Consider the following 24,647-nt stretch of genomic DNA (forward strand, 5'->3'; position numbering starts at 1 on the left):
AGAGAAAAGCTAGGAATGTGCCCTTAGGTATTTGATGAATTCCAAATAAACAAGCCCGAAGCTCATTGAATTTGCTTTCTTCTTTGGTGTAGTCCCTTTGCTATCATATCATTTTTCTTTTTATATTTTCTAAATCACAACCATTAATTTCTATTGACATCCATTTCGAACCTGTTATATATTCTGTGCACTGTTCGAGGGGGTGATGGTACAGCCGTGAACAAATCAGGCAGAATCACTACTGGCTCCTGTTGGCTTCACTTAGCTCTGTTTAGGACTTGCATTGTATTATGTTTTTCGGCACTAGTCTTTCTTTATCATCATAAAGATGGTTTTAAAGTCTCAGCAGATTTTATAAGATCACTGCTAACTGGGTGATGAATTAATGTAGAGGCTGTGTTTTTTCACTTTACAGAGAATCTGGTGACTCTCAACTCTAAACCTTTGGGCTTTAAAGTTTCTTTTACAAGGTAGACATGGACCTCCAGGTGTATAAACCCGTAGTGTTAAAATCCATTCCTTTTTGCTCGAACTAACTCATAAATATTTTGAAAAATTATCTGATTCCTGCTTGAGAAGAGTAACTATATAATTGTGTATGTACTTTTTGGATTTTTGGTTTTCAATAACTCGGTGGCTACTATGGCTTTGCTATTTACCTGTCAGTTGAAGAATTTGATTTTTTTTATTTTGCACATAAGATTTAATAGTTCTTTTATGGATCATATCCAGATTAGAATTTAGCTAAGGCCTATTTTTTTTTTTTGAAATTTAATTTCCTGCTCTCTTGGTATGAGATGTCATCTTGGAGAAAGTTTATTTTCAACAAGATTTGAAATGACTAAACTTGTTTGTTTCGACAAGCAATGACGTGATGATTTGGGAGACAAGATTCAGGAGTAAAGGTGTTAGGAGCATTTAATATGAACATATGATAGACCAGGGTACAATAGTTAAGATTAAAGCTAATGGAGTCACGCTGTGGTGTGAAGGTTGAGGATCCAGCATTGCTGTTGCTGTGGCAGAAGCTGCAGCTGCAGCTTAGATTCAGTGCCTGGCCTGGGAATTTCCATAGGCTGCAAGTGTGGCTGAAAAAGAGAAAAAATAAATTGACAATTATAACTTTAAGGTGCACTACTCTTTTTGTACTTATATTTTTTATTTGATGCTGACTTTCAACATTACTTCTTTGAGATCAATGGCATTCTTTTGATTACATCTGTGAAAGCTTGTTTCACTTGCTTGTTCCTCAGGGTATAAATAAATGGGTTTAACATGGGGGAAACTGAAGTAGTGAGCACAGACACACACTTATTAATTGCAACATCATCCTTTGCTGAAGGTTTGACATAGATGAAGATACAACTGCCATAGGTGATAGAAACCACTATCAGGTGAGAAGAGCAGGTAGAGAAGGCCTTCATCTTTTGCTGGGCAGAAGGGAACTTTATGATGGTCTTGATGATGTAGGTATAGGACATAACTACACACAGAAGTGTCATGATGTCAGTCAACACAGCAAGGGCAACAACCATCTGTTCTAAGAACCATGTGTCTGAACAAGATATCTTCAGCAAAGGAGAAGCATCACAGGCAAAATGATCAATGATATTAGAGTCACAGAATTCCAGGTTTAGGCCCAGGCACAGTGGTGGAAATATGACCAACCAACCTGCTATCCAACAGCAGCTGACAAGCCATCCACAGACTCTGCTGTTCATGATGGTCGCATAATGTAAGGGTTTGCAGATGGCCACGTAGCGGTCATAGGACATGGCGGCCAGGAGAAAAAATTCTGTGGCTCCAAAAAGGATGACAAAAAATAGTTGAGCCATACAGGCATTATAGGAGATAGTTTTGTCCCCAGTTGATAAGCTGTATAGGAACCTGGGGATGCAGACCGTAGTGAATAAGGTTTCTAAAAAGGAGAAGTGTTTGAGGAAGAAGTACATGGCAGTTTTAAGGCGAGAATCTACTAAAGTGAGTATAATGATGGTCAGGTTCCCAGTTATACTCAGCGTGTAGGAGACAAACAGAAATAGAAAAATGAGAAGCTGCATTTGAGGATCACCTGTCAGTCCCAGAAGTATGAATGTAGATAATGATGTATGGTTTCTCATGACTGACTTGTAGTTCTTCTCAACTTCTCACCAACTCACATGACCTTGAACTGAGAAAACTTGTATGAAATTATGAGGGTGTGGCCATTGTGTAAAAAAATCCAATCAATGCAGTGAATAGTCATTTTCTTCTTTGACTTCCTTATGTCCCGTCAAAAGTCAGGAATTCTCAGCTCTTTTATGTGCATAATAGATCCCCTCAAGATTTTCTTTTTCTGAAATCATTTTATATTACAGTCCATATTTTTCTACCTCTTGTATGTTCTCCCATCTCTAGTTTTCTGTTAAGCTAAATTTTGCCATTTATTCTCTCCAATGTATTTAGCTAAAGTGACCTTAGTGGAAAAACTGGGAAACTCCTAATTATGTCTGTATTCATATCTTTTAATTTTATTTATGTTTCAGTTAGTCTTTTTCCCCTCTGACACCGCAAAGCTTGGCCCTTCTGGCATCCCTGGGGACTCACAGACCTCAGCGAGGTCCACAGCCCCTAGGTGTTGGGATATGGAGTCAGGAAACCTGTGCATGGCACCACCATCGCAGATCCGACAGGGGGTGCCCAGAGAGTGTGCGATATGCGCCTTGGGGGCAGAGGTGGTGGTGGTGCTTACCCAGCCAGGCCTGGCTTGGGACCCTGAGCCATCCTTAAATGTGTATTTTAGTTTTCAGTATTTGTGTATAGTGTTCATTCCTTAGTGTTAATAATTGAACTGTGGTTGTAGAGGATGCTACCATTAGGGCGAGCTGGGTGAAGTCTAGCTAAGAATTACATGCACTATTTTTTCAACACTTGTGAAAGTGCAATTTTATTTCATTGTTAAAACTTACCAACTAGAAATAAAAAAGAAAGAAAGAAAACCAAAAAAGCAAACTGCAATTGTGAGCACTTTCTATGTGCTGGGCAGTTTGTTGGGGCAAGTCTTCACATGGGTTATTTGTCTGGTGTTTATATTCTCTAATCTGATTGCATTTCAACCGTGTTTTAGCAGTGAAGTCGATTTTATTCTGTTTATAAGTAGGTTGGATATTATTTGAAATTAACGCTGACAGTTGAAATTGTGGATGAATATTAATTAGAAATGCCCGAATTGCACGGATTCTGTCTCTACCTACAAGCCAAATTATAACATCAACTCCTAAGACCAGAAGTGCTTGAGGTTTTTTGACCCGCGGATAGCACACTCCTGTGATAAAGGTTCTATATTTAGAAAGGAATGTTCCCTGTGAAACAGCTCTTTCGAGTGTGTCCAGCAAAGAGGGACATTCACTTTCCACAAAGCAGAGCAAAATATTTATAATTTGGGTGGAGTCTCTTTCTTGTTCCTCTGTTCATTAGAAGCGCCCCACCCCGCCCTTACCTTCACTAGAAGTTACTAGCAGGATACTAAGTTTGGGCTTAGTGTCACTTCCTGAGAAAAAGTTTCTTGAATCTTCATTGTCTGAGTTACATGCCTGTTGTTTTTGCCTCTTTTGCACATAGTACTCATGTCTCTATCACTGAGCCTGTAAGTGTATTTTTTTGCTATTGGGCTCTTCAGAGTCTTGTTCCCTGAGATTCCACAGTAGCTGGCCCTATTCAAGAGCTCAATAAATAACTTAATTTTTAAAAGAATAAGTTTTTTATGTATTCTTTGGACTCAGAACAAGCAGTCTAAATATAATAAAATTCAGTGAGTAATTAAAAAAAAAAAGAACAAGCAGTCTGTTTCTCATTTAGTGGAATTTCCATTCTCTTTTATATGAGAGAATGTTGCACTCTGTAATATAAATATGTAATCCTACATGGGGGGGGGTTTCCAATTTTTAGCTGTGAAGGCTCTATTAATTCCTTTTTTAGCTTTTTGAGGTGTACTTGATATAAGAATTGCACATATTTAATGTATATGCCATATATTGTCTCTCTTGCTTGGTCTCCTTTTTTTTTTTTTTTTTTTTTTCCAAAAATGAGCTCTTTAAAACATAAGAATCATTCTTTGCTCCCTGTAAGTACCAAAAAAGGCGACATGTCAGATATAGCCCTAGAGTTTAAAAAAAAAACCTGTCCTTTGAAATGTGTTGATGGATCAAAAAGTAGAATATATTTGGTCTTCTCTCTGATTACTTACATAACAGCCAATGCAAGGATTTCCTTTCCTTCAGCCACTGTCAGGATACCTTGCACTTTCCTACATTGTTGAATCAAGAGGCATTTGCCTTAGAGGCTTCAGTTAAATGGTTACATAGAGTTTCACTTGGTTTCTTTAAAAATGTCCTTCCTAATTATTCAGAAAGGCAGTTATCAGCTTCCACATTGTGCCTAGTCCCATGGTTTAGTCTATAGAGTTTATAGAAAGGCAGAATAAGGGAAGAACAGGGAATAGTATGCTTAAAAGTTAGCCTTCCCACCTCAGCACCAAGTTCAAGGTCATTAAGAGAGAACCCAGCGTTTCCAGTGGGGTAAAAATTAATTGTATATGCAGCCCTGATACTTCCCTTCAGTTCTAGTCACCATGGCTCCAGATATCTCACTCACTCTCAAGTGCCAAGCAGCTTGCATGTACTCAGGAGAGCATTTTTTCTTCCAAAATACCACTATTTTTCCAGTCATTCATATCCTGCATTCGTAAGAACTCGGTCATGAAATTAATTGACCTTGATATTGATATAGAGATGAAAAAATTGAATTTCCATTAAAATATGAAAGACTGTTAGAGGATAAGGTCACCAACTGATTAAACATGAGCAAATAAGTCCCCCAATGGAGATACAATTGATGTATTTTAAACAAAGTTTTTTTAAAATAAGGGTGAGGTTATGATAGAGAACACGTAAGAGTTCCCCCTAACATTCCGCCACATTTAGATAAATTTCAATATATTGATACATAAAACAGCTTATCAATGACTGTCCTATACTTGCTACTCATATTGTAAAGACACACTTCATAAGCAATTGTTGAAACCTTTCATAAAATATAAAAGTAATCAGTTATTTTGCCATAGACACTTTCCTTAGAGGAGAGCATCATTCTAGAGTTCAGAAAGGAAAAGAAAATTGTAATAGTACTTCCCTGATTGTCGTAACATCCAGTGTTTTCAGAACCGTAAAGTTGCAAGAGTGAAAAACGTCATCCAGGAATGTCTTCTGATGGAAAGAGGTGGTGGATAGAGCTGCTCATTTTTAGGAGCCGTCTCATACTCACAGAGGGCTCTGCAGTTGGAGAGTTTTCACCAAGTCCTACACCACCCACACAAGGTGAAGAGTTTTCCAACACAAAGCCTGCCTCCCCCTGAGCCCAGGCGCTCTTTTCTTTACTCTGTAACTACGAAGATAACAGTAGGTAAAATGGCCAGGTAGGCATCTCTCTCTGTTGTTGGAAAAATTGCTGTTCTGATACTTCTGGCAGAGGGCCATATTTCTAAACCAACAGTATTTCCCTTTTGAAAACAAATTGACCCAGTTTTCAGTTAAGTGAAGCAAACAAACATGTCCTTGGTGGTCCTGACTTAAAATAACTCATGAATCTCTTGTGTAATAGACTTTGGGGATAGAAAGACGAAGGGAGAACTGGGAAAATGTCTTCAGAGACCCACCTGTAAATACCAGCATCAGATGTGGCCAGGCGTGCAATAGTAAGTATTGGGTAACCAGGCCAAGGGCAAACTTCTGTCTTGTATTTCAGTATCATGTTAGGCATTTGTAAGATGATAAAGACAATTTTTTGAATTATTAATCCTGTAACTTTGTAATTCTTGGTTAGAGTAAACATAACTATTCAGAAATGCAGATGACATGGTACTATATAGAGAAAACCCTAAGGACTCCACCCCAGAACTACTTGAGCTGATCAACAAATTCAGCAAAGTAGCAGGATATAAGATTAACATTCAGAAATCTGTTGCTTTTCTGTATAGTAACAATGAAATATTAGAAAAGGAATACAAAAATACAATACCTTTTATAACTGCACCCCAAAAAATCAAATACCTGGGAATACACCTGACCAAGGAGGTAAAGGACTTATATGCTGATAACTATAAAGCATTAATTAAGAAAATTAAAGATGTAAAAATTAAAATTCTATTCTTCTGGGTTGGAAAAATGAATATTGTAAAAATGGCCATACTACCCAAAGCAATCTACAGACTCAGTGCAATCCCTATCAAATTACCCATGACATTTTTCACAGAACCAGAACAAACAATCTAAAAATTCATATGGAATCACAGAAAATAAATTAACAAAAAAAGTCCCAGAATTGCTAAAGCAATTCTGAGGAACAAAAACCAAGCAGGAGGCATAACTGTCTAAACTTCAGGCTCTATTACAAAGCCACGGTCATCAAGAGAGTGTGGTACTGGTACCAACACAGATGTACAGACCAATGGAACAGAATAGAGAACCCAGAAATAAACCCAGACACCTATGGTCAATTAATCTTTGACAAGGGATGCAAGAACATAAAATGGGAAAAGATAGTCTTTTCAGCAAGTATTGCTGGGAAACCTGGACAGCTACATGCAAATCATTGAAGCCAGAAAACACCTTCACACCATGCACAAAAATAAACTCCAAATGGCTGAAAGACTTAAATATAAGACAAGACACCATCAAACTCCTGGAAAAGAACAGAGGCAAAACACTCTCTGACATCAACATCATGAATATTTTCTCAGGTCAGTCCCCCAAAGCAATAGAAATAAGAGCAAAAATAAACCAATGGGACCTCATCAAACTGAAAAGGTTTTGCACACACAGCAAAGGAAACCAAAAAGAAAACAAAAAGAGAACTTACAGAATGGGAGAAAACAGTTTCAAATGATGCAACTGACAAGGACCTAATCTCTAAAATATGCAAACAGTTTATACAACTCAACAGCAAAAAAGCCAACAATCCAATGGAAAAATGGGCAAAAGACCTGAATAGACATTTCTCTAAGGAAGATATACAGATGGCCAACAAGCACTTGAAACAGTGTTCAACATCCCTGATTATTAGAGAAATGCAAATCAAAACTACTATGAGGTACCACCTCACACCAGTCAGAATGGCCATCATTAATACGTCCACAAATCACAAATGCTGGAGGGGGTGTGGAGAAAAGGGAACCTTTCTGCACTGTTGGTGGGAATGTGAGATGGTACAGCCACCATGGAGAACAGTGTGGAGGTATCTTAGAAAGCTAAGATACCTACCATATGACCCAGCAATCATATCCAGACAAAACTTTCCTTAAAAAAGACACATAGACCCGCACGTTCATTGCAGCACTATTCACAATAGCCAAGACATGGAAACAACCCAAATGTCCATCAACATATGATTGGATTAGGAAGACATTGTATATATACACAATGGAATACTGCTCAGCCATAAAAAAGAATGAAATCATGCCATTTGGAGCAACATGGATGGAACTAGAGACTCTCATCCTCGTGAAGTAAGTCAGAAAGAGAAAGACAAATGCCATGTGATATCACTTATACCTGGAGTCTAATATACGACACAAAGGAACCTTTCCACAGAAAAGAAAATCATGCACGTGGAGAATAGACTTGTGGTTGCCAAGGGCGAAGGGGAGGGAGGGGGGTAGATTGGGAGTTTGGGGTTAATGGATGCAAGCTGTTACCTTTGGAATGGATTAGCAATGACATCCTGTTTTGTAGTATTGGGAACTATTTCTAGTCACTTATGATGGAGCATGCTAATGTGAGAAAATAGAATGTGTGCCTGTATGTGTAACTGGGTCACCATGCTGTATCGTAGAAAAAAAATTTGTATTGGGGAAATAATTTAAAAAATAAAATAAATTAAAAAATATATACATTCAAATAATTACCACATCACACATTACATGAAACGTCTTTGTCATCCCAAAACATTTCCTCATGACGTTTTGCAGACAGTACACTCCATTCTGGTCTCATTCAGTCACTGACCTGCTTTCTGACACTCTGGATTTTTTTTCTTGCTCAACAATGTGAAAACATGGAATATAGTGTGTGTGACACCGTTTGCTCAGCATAAATATTTTGAAATTTTCTATTTTATTTGTTCTAGAGGTTTATTCCTTTGGGCAGTTGAATGGCTTTCCATTGCATGAATATACCACAATAGTTTTCTCTGTTTTTTGATGAACATTTTGGATGTTTACACTTTTGAGTCCTATGAATCCAGCTGCTGTAAACATTCATGCATGTAATTTGGGCAATGTATAGTTTCATTTTTCTTAGGTAAATAGAGAATTTGCTAAGACATATGATAACCAGGTTTAACTATATATGAACCTGCCAGAATGTTTTCCCAAGTGGTTGTATCACTTCATGTATGTCGACCATTCCTTTGTGAAGTTCCAGTTGTTCTCTGTCTTTGCTGTGACTTATAGTGTCAGCCTATATTCTAATTGTAGCCATTCTAATAAGTGTGTGTGGCTCATTTTAGTTATAATTTGATTTCCTGATGACTAGTGATATTGAGCTCTTGCCATGTGCTTGTTGGCTATTCATGTAACTTCCCTTATGAAATGTCCACCAAGTTTTCTTGACCATATCTGTTTGGTTATTATTATTGAGCTTTGGTAGGAAATTGTTAAGGATGTTTGAATTCTGCGATCATGAGGTTTGTTGGTCTACATTTTTATGCTCATAGTTTCTTTGTCTGGTATTAGAATCAGATACATGTGAATTTCTTAAAATGAGTGAAAAAGTATTCTTTCTTCATGTATTTTGAAAGAATTTGCATAGATTGGATTATTTCTCCCTTGGATCGTATTCACCAATGAGGCAACATGATTTTGGTGTTTTCTTTGTGAAAATATTTTTGGGTATTAATTCGTGGGTGAAACAGAAATGTATGCAGATGTTCTGTTTCTTTTTGAGTCAGGTTTACAATTTGTAAGTTTCAGAGAACCTTTCCATTTCATCTAAGTTGTTGACTGTATTGGTTTCATATTGCTCATAGTTTTCCCAAATTAATTTGTTGATATCTGGAGGCTCAAAAATGGATGATAACCTGATTTCTTGTGCTGATCATTTCATCATGTATAAAAATATAGAATCACTATGCCAATGTAATATATTGTATGTCAATTATACTTGAATGAAAAAGAATGCCATCTCTACACCAATACTGTAAAATAGGTAGGAAAAACGTCTAAAAGAGGAAAAAGAAATGACTAAATTATGATGGGTTCTGGTTAATGGATTAAAAATGATCTATTTTATTCCTCACAAATCAATGTTCAATAATTACTTCTTCAGTATATGGAGGGATTGTAATATTGGTTATCAGCTTTATGCAAAAATAAGGCCGCGGTGCATATTTTGAGTGGATTATCAAGAGATATTTTTTACTTTTTTCTGCTTTATTTATTTATTTATTTTTGGCCTGCACCCACAGCACATGTAGGTTCTCAGGCTAGGAGTCAAATGGAAGCTGTAGCTGCCAGCCTACACCATGCAACAACAATGCCAGATCTAAGCCACATCAATGACCTACATCACAGCTCACAGCAATCTTTCGAGTTGGTTTATCAAGAGATACATTTTACTTTTTTATTTATTTATTTATTTATTTATTTTTGGCTTTTTGCCATGTCTTGGGCCGCTCCTGCGGCATATGAAGGTTCCCAGGCTAGGGGTCTAATCAGAGCCGTAGCCACCAGCCTACAGCAGAGCCACAGCAACGCAGGATCTGAGCCACGTCTGCAACCTACACCACAGCTCACGGCAACACCAGATCGTTAACCCACTGAGCAAGGGCAGGGACCGAACCTGCAACCTCATGGTTCCTAGTCAGATTCGTTAACCACTGTGCCACGACGGGAACTCCCCAGATGATTTATTTTTATTTTTATTTTTTTTGTCTTTTTGCCATTTCTTGGGCCGCTCCTGCGGCATATGGAGGTTCCCGGGCTAGGGGTCGAATCTTAGCTGTAGCTGCCAGCCTACGCCAGAGCCACAGCAACGCAGAATCCAGGCCGCATCTACAACCTACACCCCAGCTCACCGCAACGCCGGAACCTTGACCCACTGAGCAAGGCCAGGGATCGAACCCGTAACCTCATGGTTCCTAGTCGGACTCTTGAACCACTGCACCATGACGGGAACTCCCATTTTACTTTTTTAAAAGGAATGCAATTTTTTTTTGAGTGAGTCATGAAAGGCTAGTTTAACTTGCTTATTCCTCAGAGTATATATAAAAGGATTCAGCACTGGTGAAATGGAAGAAATAAGCAATGCCACTCCTTTATTGAGATTTACCTCTTCCTTGGCAGATGGTTTGATGTAGATGAAGATGCAGCTGCCATAGCTGATGGAAACGACAATCATGTGGGAAGAACAGGTAGAAAAGGCTTTTTTTCTTTGTTGGGCAGAAGGGAATTTTAGAATCGTCCTTATGATGTATATGTAGGAGAGAACTACACATGTGAGAGTGGTGATGAGAGTGAGCACAGCACAGGCTATAACCATCTGCTCGATTAACCAGGTGTCTGAGCATGAGATCTTCAGGAGAGGAGATGCATCACAGATAAAATGATCAATGAGATTGGAATCACAGAATTCCAGATGAAAACACAAGCTGAATGGAGGGAGGATAATCATAATTGTTGCCAGCCAACAGCAGACAACCATTGTTTTGCAGAGTTTGTTGCTCATGATTGTCATATAATGCAGGGGTTTGCAGATGGCCACATAGCGATCATATGCCATGGCTGCCAAGAGAAAGAACTCAGTTATCACAAAGAGATCTGTAAAAAATAATTGAATGAAACATGCATTATAGGTAATTGTTCTGTCCCCAGTTGATATACTGTATAGGAATCTTGGAATACAAGCGGTTGTAAATGAGATTTCTAGGAAAGAGAAATTTTGGAGGAAAAAATACATGGGGATTTTAAGGTGGGGATCCAGCAAGGTCAGGGTAATGATGGTCAGATTTCCAGTAACACACAATATGTAGGTGAGAAAGAGGAAAAGGAAAAGCAAGAGCTGCAGCTGAGGATCTTCTGTCAGTCCCAGAAGGATGAATGTTGTTATTGCAGTGTGGTTTCTCATATTGACTCCTGGATTTTGTCAACCGTAAATGTCAATGTCAGAGAGATTTGAATGCAGAATTCAAAGACATCATCCACTGATGAACACGCTCTTGTGTATTGAACTCATCCAACATGCATGAGTTTTACTTTTAGATTGGAGGAATACATTTCCTATTTTACAGTGAGCTCAACCCCTTAGTCTATTTATTCATAATGACAAGTGAAATTACTTTATACATTTTGTTTAGTTTATAGTTTAACTTTTCCTTTAGTAATTTCTCAAAATTAATTCATAATGAATTAAATATATTATCTCCTACACTGCATTGTGCATTTTTTATTTACATTTATTTTTCATTTCATATATTAAGCAGTTTTTTATACTGCCAAATATTTTTCTTCAATACAGAAGCAAAATTTTTAAAAAGTTAATTCAGTGTCACTCTTTTGCTTTAAATTTTGGAATTGTTAAAATACTAAAATAAAGGTTTTGACCATGACCCAAAAAAAGCCATTTCAATTCTCTCTAAAATATAAAGGTTTTTTTTTCTTTCTAATGAGTGATCATTCGTTATAAGGGCAAAACATGTTTTGACTCTGAAACATCCACATTTGTAGTTTTGTGGATTTAAAAACTTCCGTTTCCATGTCTTGTGTTACCTCTTGGGTTACATGATGCAGTACAACCTCATCACATATTGCACTTTCATCGCCTTGTGAGGTTATGCTGAGTGTAATTAATGAACTTCTGAAGGATGTAAAAGCTATACTTTGATGCTTCATTTAAGCACTCAGATTGAAACATATGTACACACCGTGTTATGGAGAAAAAGTCAAGACAAAAGTGACTGAACATCCTCTCGAAGCACCTCTCTTTCCTCCATTCGCATTTCTTTCCAGTCCACATTTTTGCCTCTCTTTTTACATTTTGCATTCATTTCTCAATCACGTAGTCTCTGGTTTTCAAGCTCAGCAGCCTTGATAAAGCACTCCTTCATGGATCTTCCTGTGGATCAATTCAAGATAAATCATAATTTAAATGTGTTTCAGTGTAATCCTAAGAATACATGCTTACAAGTCTCTTTGTGTGCTCCAGGCACTGGTCTAAGTCTCTTACAGGTATCACGCGTACAAACCTTAGGATATCCTGTGAGGTTGGGAGGTATGTTGTCTCCATTTTCAAAGTGGGAAAAGTGGGGCACAGAGAGATAAGGCCTATGTCCACTGCTTTCTGGATATTCAGTATCCACTCAGAAGGGCTCCAGAGCCCTGGCCTGAGTCAGTGTACTGTGGTTATTGGTGCACATTTACCTGAATGCCTTGGTTTCATGATGACAGAATTTGTATTTGTAATTCAAACAAAGGTAGTATTACTTTAGAATTCATTGTTAAACCCAGACACTTGAGCAGCAGTGAGGGGCAGGAGTAATGAATAATTATGGTGCTGCATCTGTGGTGAATGTGCTCTTGAGGGCAAAAATCTAAACGTGTGCAGTCACTCAGTGCGTGTGGCGGATGGGGCTGCACGTCACCAAAGTTCAGCTAGCTAATTTTCCATTGTGTTCTTTATTCCTGTTGGTATATTGACCCTTCCATGTTGGCTCGGTATTTCTTTCTGTGAAATATTACGTCTGAAGAGTAGAGACCATATTATTCTGGGTTAATACGATCAAGGTGGTGAGAGTTATTTCTCATGTATCCTCCTTTACATGGATAGATAGTCATAGTTTTCTAACCTGTAAGTAATGTCCTCAGGGTTCCAAATTCTTGTAACTTTATGAAATGCAAAATGGATCACCTACGGATAAGCCATTTTCTCGTTTTCAGAATTTTTTTCTCAGAACATACTGATACATGTACTGTGAGAGTTTTTTTTTTAATTTTTTTATTTTTGAGGGCCTCATCTGTGGCACATGGAAGTTCCCAGGCTACAGGTTGAATCAGAGCTACAGCTCCAGGCTGTGCCACATCCACAGCCATGCAGGATATGAGCCACATCTGCAACCTACACGACAGCTCATGGCAATGCCGGATCCCTGACCCACTGAGCAAGGCCAGGGATCAAACCCTCATCCTTATGGATGGATTCTAGTTGGATTTGTTTCTGCTGTGCCACAAAGGGAACATCTCTTTCCCTTTATTTAGTAATTTTAAAAACAATTAGTTGTTCTGCTAGCATCATCCACATATGACCAAGGGGATTTTTTAAATAAATAATTGATATTTTATATTATAATAGTTTCAGGTATACAACAAAATAATTCACTATTTGTAGATGTTGTGAAATAATCACCACAGTAAGTCTGGGTAATATCAGTCACCAATCACTTTTTTCTTGTGATGAGAACTTTTAAGAGCTGCTCTCTTCCTTTCAAACATGCAAGACACTGTTATTAGCTGTAGTCACCATGCTGTAAATTCCATCCCTGTGACTTATTTACTTTATCACTGAAGTTTGTATCCTTTGAGCCCCTTCACCCACTTCCCTGCTGCATCCCAATGTCCACCTCTGAAACCACGAATATCTTCTCTGTATCCATGAGCTTGTGTGTTTGTTTTTGCTTTGTTTTTTAGATTCCACGTATAAGTGAGATCATATGGTGTTTGCCTTTCTTTGTTTAACTTATTTCACAGCGTTTTGAACAATATTGTTCTTTGTTTCATCTGAGCAAGTAAACCCTGTCATCTGCTACTGTAGGCTCAGTATACAGGATGCAGTCTCCAGCGTAGACAGATGCTATCACAGGGAGGGATATTAATTGAGGCTCAGGATCGATCAAGTTTGATGGAAAGCTCTTACCCTCTTGAACACTGCATTATCATCTGATGGTGACCATAGCTCACATGAGAAGCTCTGTCTTGTTTTCTTCATTTTTCAAGAACTCAGTTCATCTCCCAGTAGTTCTCTTGGAATTTGACTCAGCTTTGTTTGGGTCTTAAAACGGTTTTGTTTTTGGAGTTCCTTTTGTGGTTCGCTGGAAATGAATCTGACTAGTATCCATGAGGCCTAGGTTCAATCCCTGGCCTTGCTCAGTGGGTTAAGGAACGGTCATTGCCAAGAGCTGTGGTGTAGGTCACAGATGCATGTTGGATCTGGCATTGCTGTGGCTGTGGTGTATGCTGGCGGCTACTGCTCTGATTTGACCCCTAGCCTAGGAACGTCCCTATGCCAGGGGTGAGGCCCTAAAAAGGCAAAAAAAAAAAAATCATTTTTAATCGTAAATATTTAATCTTAATCCATTCTTTAAGTATTGAACTTTCACAGAGCATTTTATTTGTGGAACAGATAAAAAAATGCCTACGATTTCCATATGTGAGTGTGCAGTTGATGTGTGTGTATGCATATGCACACTTGGATTTTAGGTATTGTGTGTTCCTATGTGTTTGTGGGAGATTTTATTTCTGAATATTCCTCAACCAGACCTGCTAATGATTTCTAGGACCAGCGTTCTAGAAAAAAAAAAAAAAAAAACTTGTATCTCTTAAATGACTGTAGGATCATCCCCTGAAATGCTAACTGTATTGGTTTATTTAAGTCTAACATTGTGCTTAAGGAGCGAAATCTATCATGACATTCCCCCTCCACCTCCTACCTAGTGCCGGAATATGTGCAGACATACTGTGAAAGCAACTGAGACGGTAAACCTTTTTATACTTACCCTTTAAGCTGTACAAGTTACTTCATGGCATCTCTTGACAGTTTATTTGAACATCCTTTTAATGAGACACAGGCTGAACAGGAGTATGCTAGTGGAGACCTGAACTCCAAGTTTTCTCAGGAAACTACCTCGGCTAGAAAATCCCTGGAACTACCCAGAGCCTCCTATATCACATACCATAGCATGTACCTGCTGTAGCATAGAACTTCTTTCCTAAGAGGACTGTGCCATTTGACACCAGGAATGTATGTTCTTCTGTTACTAGTTAAAATAAAGTAAAGCCTATTTTAAAGGGCTGGGTTATCATAGACTGTTGAGTGATCAGGGTCAGATGATCTTCTAAACTCATTGGTCAGGAAAACATATTTGGCACCAAATATTGTGGCTTGTTACTTTATGTATTCTACCTATAGCAAGAATCATTAGCGTCACCCAACAAAAGTGTCCTTGGAGACCCAGGTTTCAAAGTCACCGTGGATATTAATATGAAGTTTTGGCTGTGAACCTGACGGCAGTGGGGACAGTGCCCTTAGGGACAGGGAAATGCAAGAATAATATTAAATCAGTGTGATGGTGCTGTCTAATGTAAGCCAATAAAATATCCAATAAAATGTCTAACTTGAAACATCCGTGCAGAAGTAAACCTGTAAAATCTGTTGGAATCTCCCATTTTCATCCAGCCTGTTGTGGTTGTCCTTAATTATTAACACTGGGAGATTTATAGCAATTTTTTATGACCAAATTTATATAATTTTAATCTCTCTGTGATAATAATCGCCACCAGTGTGGAAACGTTACTTCTTTACATGTCTTTTTTACAATAACAAAAGGCTACTCTAAAGGTTTTATATAAACATCTTTGCACACATGACTGCTTATACTCCAGACAGTTCCTCTATGAGAAATTCTTAGTTGTAGGAGGACAAGTTTTTCTATTTGAATGGCTTTTGGTATGGATTTTTCATTAGAGGTACTAAAAGTAAATGTCATCCCAGGCCAGGAAAAGAAATCATTAGTACGAGTGTGATTGGGTGGGTAACCTTAATGCATTGTCTTAGAAGAAGACTCAGCATCTTTCTTTGTACTAGAGAGAGTTTTCTGCAACTACACACATATAGAAGATCAGTAGACAGTTCAACTCATAATTTTGTTTTCCTCAGTTTATGGGGACATCAGTAGAGGATTCTGGGGAGAATTGGTTCCAATAAGGATTAGAGACGTCAGAGAATAATGAATTAAGAGACCTTGTTCCTTACTGCATTAAACTCCTGAGAGGCTGGGTGAGACCTTAAGCAACACGTTGGGAAAGTGCACCACAGCAGGAACTCCTCAGGTTAATTTTTCACTCCGAGAAACCCTCAGCAAGCGAATGTGTCGCACTGATTATCTGGGTAAAAAAATAAGAGGAGAAGAATTGTCCTGTGTTTTTGATATGGCCTTCTGCAAAGGCCTGGATTACATGACAATGTCTGTGGAGGATTTTATCTGCTGTTTTATGGCAACCAGTGATGATCATCTTCAGTTCAGTTATTTTAGATTTCTCCTTGGATGTTTGTGAATCTTATCTTTAATCACCTTTTCCTGTAATGTAGAGTGTCTCCTGAAACATCACATGATCATAATCATGGCTCATAGAGCATATAGTTTCAGAGATTGCTCTTGTGATATTCCTTATTATTTATATATGTATATCTATCGTATCTGTATACTTTTAGCACAGTATTAATCTTAGAAGATTGTTTTCTCTTGTTTTGCACACATTAAATTTCAGTGATTTAAGAAGTTGACCCTTAATGTATATCAACTTTCAATCAATGAATGTATATATATAAAGATATTACACTAATAATTTCTGTATTAATGTCTTCTAGTAAATCCATTTTGAAGACATCTTTTATATGTTGAGAAATAAGCAAGAAGAATAGGAACACAACATAACCCAAACAATTGCATTTTAGTGAAAGCAGCAAACATTTCCTAAAGCCTTGTATTGGCTTTTTTTTTTTATTAATTATGCCCACCTATTTTGTCATTTAAAACCACACACATTATCTCATCGTTTCTGTGCTTCAGGATTCCAGGCACAGCTTTGCTGGGTCTTCTGCTTAGGATCTTTAATCAAGGTGGGAACTGTGTTGTTTTCTTAACTAGAGGCGAATCTGAGAAAGGATTTGCTTCCAAGTTCATTTGTGTTGTTGTGGGAATTTACTTGATTATACTTGTAGGCCTGAATCTTTGTTCCATAATCATGGTGTATCTATCCATTTATTTAGATCCTTACAATATTTTTCAACAATATTCAATAGGTTGCATTATAGAGGTCTCAGATTTCTTTTGTTGGTTTTTTTCTTAAGTATTCAGTATTATTCGATGCCATATTTAAATTAACTTTCTGATTATTTCATTTTATTGACCCTGTATCTCTTAAATTTATTAAAATAGTTACGGTAGTATTTTTGAGTAGGTTATTGAGAATTTTCTATATAAATAGCAATTCAGTAAATTCTAAGGACAGCTTTGTTCCTTTCCAATCTGGACTTTTTTCTTGCCTCATTACATTGGTTAGAAACTCTAGTGCAATAATGAGTAGAAGCAGTGAAATTAGACATTCTTATCTTGCTACTTATTTTAGAGGAAAAGGATTCGGTAATTTACTTATGAAAATGATGTAACTTGTATGTTATCTGTGTCAACTTTAATCCTTCATTATAATAGATTATCTGATTTGATATATACAATGTTAAAATTTTTTAAAATTTTGAAAAAAGTTTCTAGTACCTACTTTAAATACCTAGAACAAAGTTTTTTTTTTAACTTTAGTAAAAGATTGAAATTAGTAAATGTACTCTTTTTAAAAAATAGTTAAAATTTCAGCAGAATTTAATAAGAACTAGCCTCAACTAATTTTTATCTTGAATAGTCTCTTCAGGTTAATGTGGCTTTGTCCAAAAATGAATGGCTGCTTGTACGTGAATGTGGGCAGGCTGCGCTTGTGATGACTCAGCCAAATAGCACTTATGAGACTCTCTCCAAACTTTAGGGATGATGTCTTACATTTATGGCCCCTAAAATAATTTAGCAAATGACGGGCAGTAGTAACTCAATAAATACGGCCTACCCAGATTTCAGTTGCTTTAGGGAATGTATTTCTGGGGATGAATTTTGAATTGTACATATACAACTTTGGGAGTTGTAAATAGGTCCATTTTTTTTCTTTGTTTTGGTTTGCCTTTTCTAGGGCTGCTCCCATGGCATATGGAGGTTCCCAGGCTAGGGGTCTAATTGGAGCTGTAGCTGCCGGCCTATTCCAGGGCCACAGCAATACAGGATCTGAGCCACGTCTCCAACCTACACCACTGCTCATGGCAAGGCCGGATCCTTAGCTCACTGAGCAAGGCCAGGGATCAAACCCACAACCTCATTGTTCCTAGTCAGATTCGTTAACCACTGAGCCACAACGGGAACTCCGGTCCATTTTTTTATGGCACGTTGAGGTGAGATTCTAGACTCATAGGAATTGGGAGGCTGAACAAAATTTTCCTGTAAAATGGCAAGGCATTTGTTCTCCATTTGTTATAAAATACTATTGTGTTTTATATATAGGATTATGAAGAGGAAGAGAGTAATAAATGCACAGGCATTTCAATTAGTGTCATATTTTCAGGTAATGCATTTTTGAATAAATAAATTAAAATTATGTCTGCTTTATACACCAAACAAAGGTGTTTTCTTTAAAATGATTTAGCAGGTCTTTAGAATGACCTTTAAGAAGATTTTAAACATTTTTATATAAGTCTAGTCATAATGTTGAACTGATTTTTTGTGATTGCCTTGAATGGAAAGCAAGTATTTCTCTGACTCTATTGCTTTCCTATGGCTGGATGAGTAGTAATAGGAAGGGGTTTTTACACAATCTCTGCTATAAGAGTGCAGTGTTCACACTGTGCCTTTCTTTCTTAGCCTCGGTTTTCCCCCTAATATCTAGTTCATGGAATTATTGTGTTGATGAGACAATCCATGCAGAATGCCTGGTAGATGGTATGTTAAAGCCACCACCCCTACTTCTTTCTCTCCTTCATTTTCTTCCTCCTGTTTTTCTTTTTGCTCCACAATTTGCTCTGACACTTATGCTAATGTACGAGGCCTTAATCCGTGGCCATTGCAGCTATTGTGTTCCTTTCTTGCATTTTTATGAAGCTGATGGACTTTGGTGTCTCTGGCAACCTGTTCAGTGTTCTGTAGAGAAATACTAAGGGAAGAGTTCAGAGACTACACTTTTGGACACAAGGTAATAGGTATTCCACTGTTCTTTCTCAGCTATCTTTAAGTAATTAATTGGGCAGCCATTTCCTTTTGTAAATGAAGAGTTTATGTCTTTACTTTTCCTCCAGCCTAAGGAATAAAGGAATTTTCCATGGAAAAACTGATTAGTTTTATATGAATTTTTTCGCTTAGTTTTTTCAGTTTCTCTAACCCACAAAAAACCAAAAGGTGTGTTCTCCTAACATCTGGTGCATCAAGGCATGGTATTTCTGTCAAGACAGTAGCAAGTAATGGCATCTGACTACAATCGAAAGGCTATTAAACATGGTTAATAGGAATCTCTATTAGAAAAAGGGCACTAATCAGTGCTCAAGGGAAGAAATAATTAATTGATGATCGAATACTGTTTAAGATAGCATCATAAAGGGAATTCAGCCTTCTGAACCAAACTGAAAAAATTCTGTTGCTCTTAGTGTTTCGTTGTGGCATCCTAAGTCAGAGCACTGTTCCTGATTCCCAAACTCTCCTCCCTTTCTGACCACCAGTTCTTATCTTCTGTGATACTGAGATATTATGTGAATGTTTTGGTAAACCACTTTCATTCAGGTGTATTTTCTGTTTAATATTTTTCAAGGGATATTTTGTATTTATAATTAGCTCACTATCATCTGATGTCAGTGACACCATTGCTGATAATTTGCCACTGTAATGAAGTCTGTTGTAGTTCTGTATGGGTATAAATGTGTATTGTCTCAGAAGAGTGACATTGTAGGGTGGGTTACTTCTGTTTATTGCTCTGGTTCTTGTGAGTACTCGTGAATTCATTCAAAACATATTGAGAACCTAGGATATGGCTAGTTCTGCTGTAGGTACTAAGGATAAAAAGAGTGAACAAGTAAACCTGTTGGTCTCTGTTGATAATGTAATAAATATTTCCATGAGTGGAACCCCTTCACATTTCTTTCTTCTAATAATAGACAACATTAGAGGTAGTATTTTCTTTTTCAGAGATATTTAATTAATGTATTGCTATCACAGATGTTTAAATAGATTAGTTTGATATCTTTTCTGAGACCAAGGATCTGGAATGTTGAATGAAGAAAAAAACTGAAATTACCAAAGAAGAACATACTTACTGTAATGGAAGGTAATCATGGCTTTAATTGATTGTATAATCCTGAGAATCCCAAAGATGAAACTGAAAGTTTAAGTGGACTCAAATACGGGCACATATATCCCTCTTGTGAAAACATACATATTCACTGGTAGTTTTCTATGGTAGATAGGGCCCTCTGAGTTGCCAACAGACTCCCATTAAAGAGTCTATTCCACTTTAAACCTAGGAAACAACTTCTTATAGCTCCAAGCTGCCAACAAAGTCATTATTTTAAATGTCTGAGAAATATAAGGTAAATTTTAGAAGATATTGACAAAAGTAATTTCTGATTTCTCTTGATTAAGATAGATGTTTACCCATCAAATAAGATGAATATTTCATTATCTCAGACTCTTATAGATGAGCAGAAGCTCTCTGTGTGGATATAGTCCTTTGTGACTAAAGTTCAACCATGACTAAAGATTCTAATATGCATTGAAGTTTGGCAAAATACCTAATACAGGCAGCAGTGGGAATCATGTCCTTGAAGAAAATAAGTGGCAAAAATTTTATGGACATATTTGTAGTACAAAATAATAACTTTCTGATGAAATATATTTGTGGATACTCTTCAACTCATAGATAACAAAGTGTTAAGGAAACACAACAAAGTTTCTTTATATCTATGTTTTAAATTGAAAAAATATGTACATATATATTTAAATATATATATGTATGTATTTAAAAATATATACATATATTATAAAAATATACACATATATATAGTTGCTATGCCAATAACTGTAAATATTTGCATGGTAAAAATATAGGTTTGTATCATAATTTTTCTGTATTATACGCTTTATGAGTAATCCATTATTTAATAAAGTTTCTCATACTGAACTTGGGAGGTAGCTCTGCTCACCACTATACCACCAATGCTATCTCTCATATTTAACATGTAAAATTATATGTTAAATACTTTATATATGTATCATTTGTTTCCTTAGTTTATATTATCATAAGAGGAATTCCTGAGGCAAAAGCCACTTAGATTTTTGAGGTACATTGTCACACTTTACTTCCAATTTATAATACCACTTATAAAAACAGACTAAGTTGTGAACAAGTGAGTCTTTCTCTAATCTTAAGAAAAATGTGAAGAATTCATTATGATGTTTTAGACTGGACCTGAGGTCTCCATTACTCAACAGCATAGGAGAAGTCAGGCTTGTCTTTAAGGTTTTCTATCTTTCCACTGAATGATGGCAGCAAATCTGATCATAATTAGAATCACTACCATTTATTCACTCAATAAGTATTTTTGACAGTATGTATTAAGATCAAGTTAGGTTCTGAGAATAGAGATGTCAAAGGCAGCTTTTTGCATAATTTTCACTTCTTACAAGAAAGTGTGAGATTTCTACATTGTTTTTGAAATCTCAGATTCCCTTTTTCTTGTTCAATACAAGCAATATTCTCTCCCAGCATTATCATATTACTTACTGCTTTGGTCTGAAAAGGCATTTATAATACTCACAATAATTATTTGAAATATACTTAGTTACTCTTTAATTCAGGAGTTCCATAAAACATATAAATAGTTCAAATTAAATGGAAATTGGTATTATCTAAAGATCTTAAAATAATAGCAACTTTCTGAGGAAAGATTTTAAAATTACTTTTACTGTTGCTTTGGAAGACAAATGAATTTATTTATGGTATATGATGCAGCAATTCTCAAAACATATTGCAGAAAGTGACTATTAAAAAATAATTTGACTAATGTGCCATAAACATGCTCATCTTTAATTATAAATGTTGCATTCGTATTTATATGGTGTTAATCTGTAAGTGAAAATTTTATTTAAAAAATAATAAATCATGGACAACCTGTTATTAAATAAGGCTACATGGAAAGTTAATGTACAGGACCTCATCTTAACTTGATTATATCTGCATAGACCCTCTATCCAAATAAGGTCATATCTACAGATTTCAAGATCGGGCATGAACTTTTCGAAGAGCACGATACAAACCAGTATAGTGCTGAAAACATTCTAAGAACAATTTTAAAAAACAAATTATATCTCCATTGATATAAATATCCTAATCATTTTATTTAACTTAATAGAGGAAATGTTCACTTATTGATTTGTCTTACAATTCCAGTGAAATCACTAATGTTTGACATCTTCCACGACTTACTAGATATGTGTACATAGAAACATTTTTAATTTTTATTTTTTTAGAAGGATTTTTATTTTTTCCATTATAGCTGGCCTACAGTGTTCTGCCAATGTATTTTTTCCATTATAGCTTGGTCTACAGTGTCATGTCAATTTTCTACTGTATAGCAAAGTGACCCAGTTAATTTTTAAGCTTAAAGGTATATGCAGTATTTATCCATTTTTCTCTTCACACTGATACACAAATTGAAAAGTAACAACTTGCCTCAGAACCTAGCTACTCTGTCACCCAGTTTGTAGCCCCATGCATTTTCCATTTGTGCATTCTTCTCTCTTAGCTATTAAGCTTTATGAAAAAAAATACTTTATTCCCTTGTAGTTCTGCCCCACATTTATCTTTTGCATGAGACAACTGATCCAAAAGTATATTTCATAAATGTACAGGAAAGCCTCTCCTGTTCATCCTAACCTGTTCAATTAATTCCCAGCTCTGCTGGATGTACATTCTTTCTATTTGGCTTGCTAAAATCATGACATTACCTTCTCCATATTTCAGACAGCCATATTTTTGCTGTGAATAATAGAATAAGTACAAGCATTGCTTCTCTGCCAGACACCTGCAAAGGTCACACTAAGCAAATGTGATTAAATTTTTCTCTATTTTATGATGATTCTTGGGAAATAGTTTGGGAAATGAAAGTAGAATATCAGAAACCTTAAGAAGCTGTGGAAACATGCTATCAACTTCTTCAATAAAATTGGTCTAGAAGTTTAAGAAGCAATATTTAAAGAAAGAACTGCCAGGGATATGGCAACACTGGGTATTATGAGTGTAGGTTTTTAGATCTCACATCACTCTGGTTGCACTAATGGCTTCTGTTTTGAGTCTAAGTGTTTTGACCTAAAAAGAGAGTCATGCACTGATCTCCTGGGAACAAAGCAAAGTCCAGGCCATATCTCTGCCATATCACAGACCAGGAGGGATTTCTGGAAGCCACTCTCGGCACTCTCAGTAGCCACCTATCTCTCCTCTATAGTGAATCTCCTTTGAGAATGGTTACACATCTTTGTGTCCCAGAGAGGACCTAAATGTTGACTTCTCCAAACAGTCACTTCCATTAATCACAATTACTTACTATTTCATGAGTGATCAAATAATGTGAAATCACAAAAATAGAACCCTTAATGTATCAATGATGATATTGATCTCGATGAATTCTTCTGTTCATCTCCTCCCTTTAATATACTCTCCACCTAAATATCTTTAAAAGAAGAAAAAAAGAGAAAAAGAGAGAAATGAACCACACGGTGATCACAGAGTTTGTCCTCTAGGCCTTTCGGATGATCCCGACCTTCAGGTTGTGATTCTCCTCTTTTTATTTGTCACATATGTATCAGGTGTCACTGGAAACCTGACCTCATCACCCTGACCCTGGTGGACCCCCATCTACAGACGCCAATGTATTTCTTCCTCCGGAACTTCTCTTTCTTAGAAATCTCCTTTACTACTGTATGCATCCCCAGATTTCTGGGTGCGATTATCACCAGGGATAAGACTATTTCTTATAACAACTGTGCAGCTCAACTCTCTCTATTTTCATGGGTGTGACTGAGTTTTACATTCTAACCGCCATGTCCTAGGACCGCTATGTTGCCATCTGCAAGCCTCTTCATTACACGACCATCATGAACAGGAAACTGCATCCTGCTTGTGCTCTGTGCATGGCTGGGCAGGTTTCTGACCATTTTCCCTCCCCTTATGCTTCTCCTCCAGCTGGATTACTGTGCGTCCAATGTCATTGACCACTTTGCATGTGACTATTTCCCCCTTTTGCAATTGTCTTGCTCAGATACATGGCTCCTAGAAGTAACCGGTTTTTACTTTGCTTTGGTTACCTTGCTGTTCACCTTGGCCCTAGGGATTTTATCTATGTGTACATTATCAGGACTACTTTGAGAATTTCATCTGCCAATCAGAGAAAAAAGGCTTTCTCCACCTGTTCCTCTCACATGATTGTCATTTCCATCTCTTATGGAAGCTGTATATTCATGTATGCTAGTCCCTCGGCCAAAGAAAAGGCATCACTGACAAAAGGAGTAGCTATTCTCAACACCTCTGTTGCCCCCATGCTGAACCCCTTCATCTACACCCTGAGAAACCAGCCAGTAAAACAAGCCTTCAAAGACATGGTCTATAAAGCAGTATTTTCTGCAAGGAAATGAATATTTTGGTTAAAAAAAAAAGACACTCTAAAGAGCATACACTCTCTGTATAACTACACTTGCTCTTTTTATTCTCTTTA

At 36.9% G+C, this 24,647-nt stretch overlaps 2 protein-coding genes and 1 pseudogene across 2 annotated transcripts; 1 reads left to right on the forward strand and 2 right to left on the reverse strand.

Moving 5' to 3' along the window:
- Positions 1-679: 679 nt before the first annotated feature.
- Positions 680-6,160, reverse strand: LOC110258128 (olfactory receptor 6C2-like). The gene has a single exon (XM_021081286.2). It carries the CDS (start codon positions 2,118-2,120, stop codon positions 1,182-1,184), a length of 939 nt encoding a protein of 312 aa, XP_020936945.2. The 5' UTR covers positions 2,121-6,160; the 3' UTR covers positions 680-1,181.
- A 4,055-nt stretch (positions 6,161-10,215) lies between these two features.
- On the reverse strand, positions 10,216-16,183 carry LOC100157938 (olfactory receptor 6C68-like). Its single transcript, XM_084955896.1, is given in 3 exon segments — positions 10,216-10,245; positions 10,248-12,143; positions 16,053-16,183. Coding segments are annotated over 2 exon segments (939 nt in total). The 5' UTR covers positions 11,157-12,143; positions 16,053-16,183.
- Positions 16,184-23,640: 7,457 nt separating this feature from the next.
- On the forward strand, positions 23,641-24,647 carry LOC100737215 (olfactory receptor 6C3-like; annotated as a pseudogene).

The sequence above is a fragment of the Sus scrofa genome, chromosome 5 (assembly GCF_054392235.1).
Source record: "Sus scrofa isolate SSC_HxYL_T2T_F1_AM1 chromosome 5, Sscrofa_HxYL_maternal_Yorkshire_Landrace_v2.0, whole genome shotgun sequence".
NCBI classification, from domain to species: domain Eukaryota; kingdom Metazoa; phylum Chordata; class Mammalia; order Artiodactyla; family Suidae; genus Sus; species Sus scrofa.

Coding starts and splice junctions, on each gene's coding strand:
- LOC110258128 (XM_021081286.2), bottom strand. CDS start 2,120: ATGAGAAACCATACATCATTATCTACATTCATACTTCTGGGACTGACA.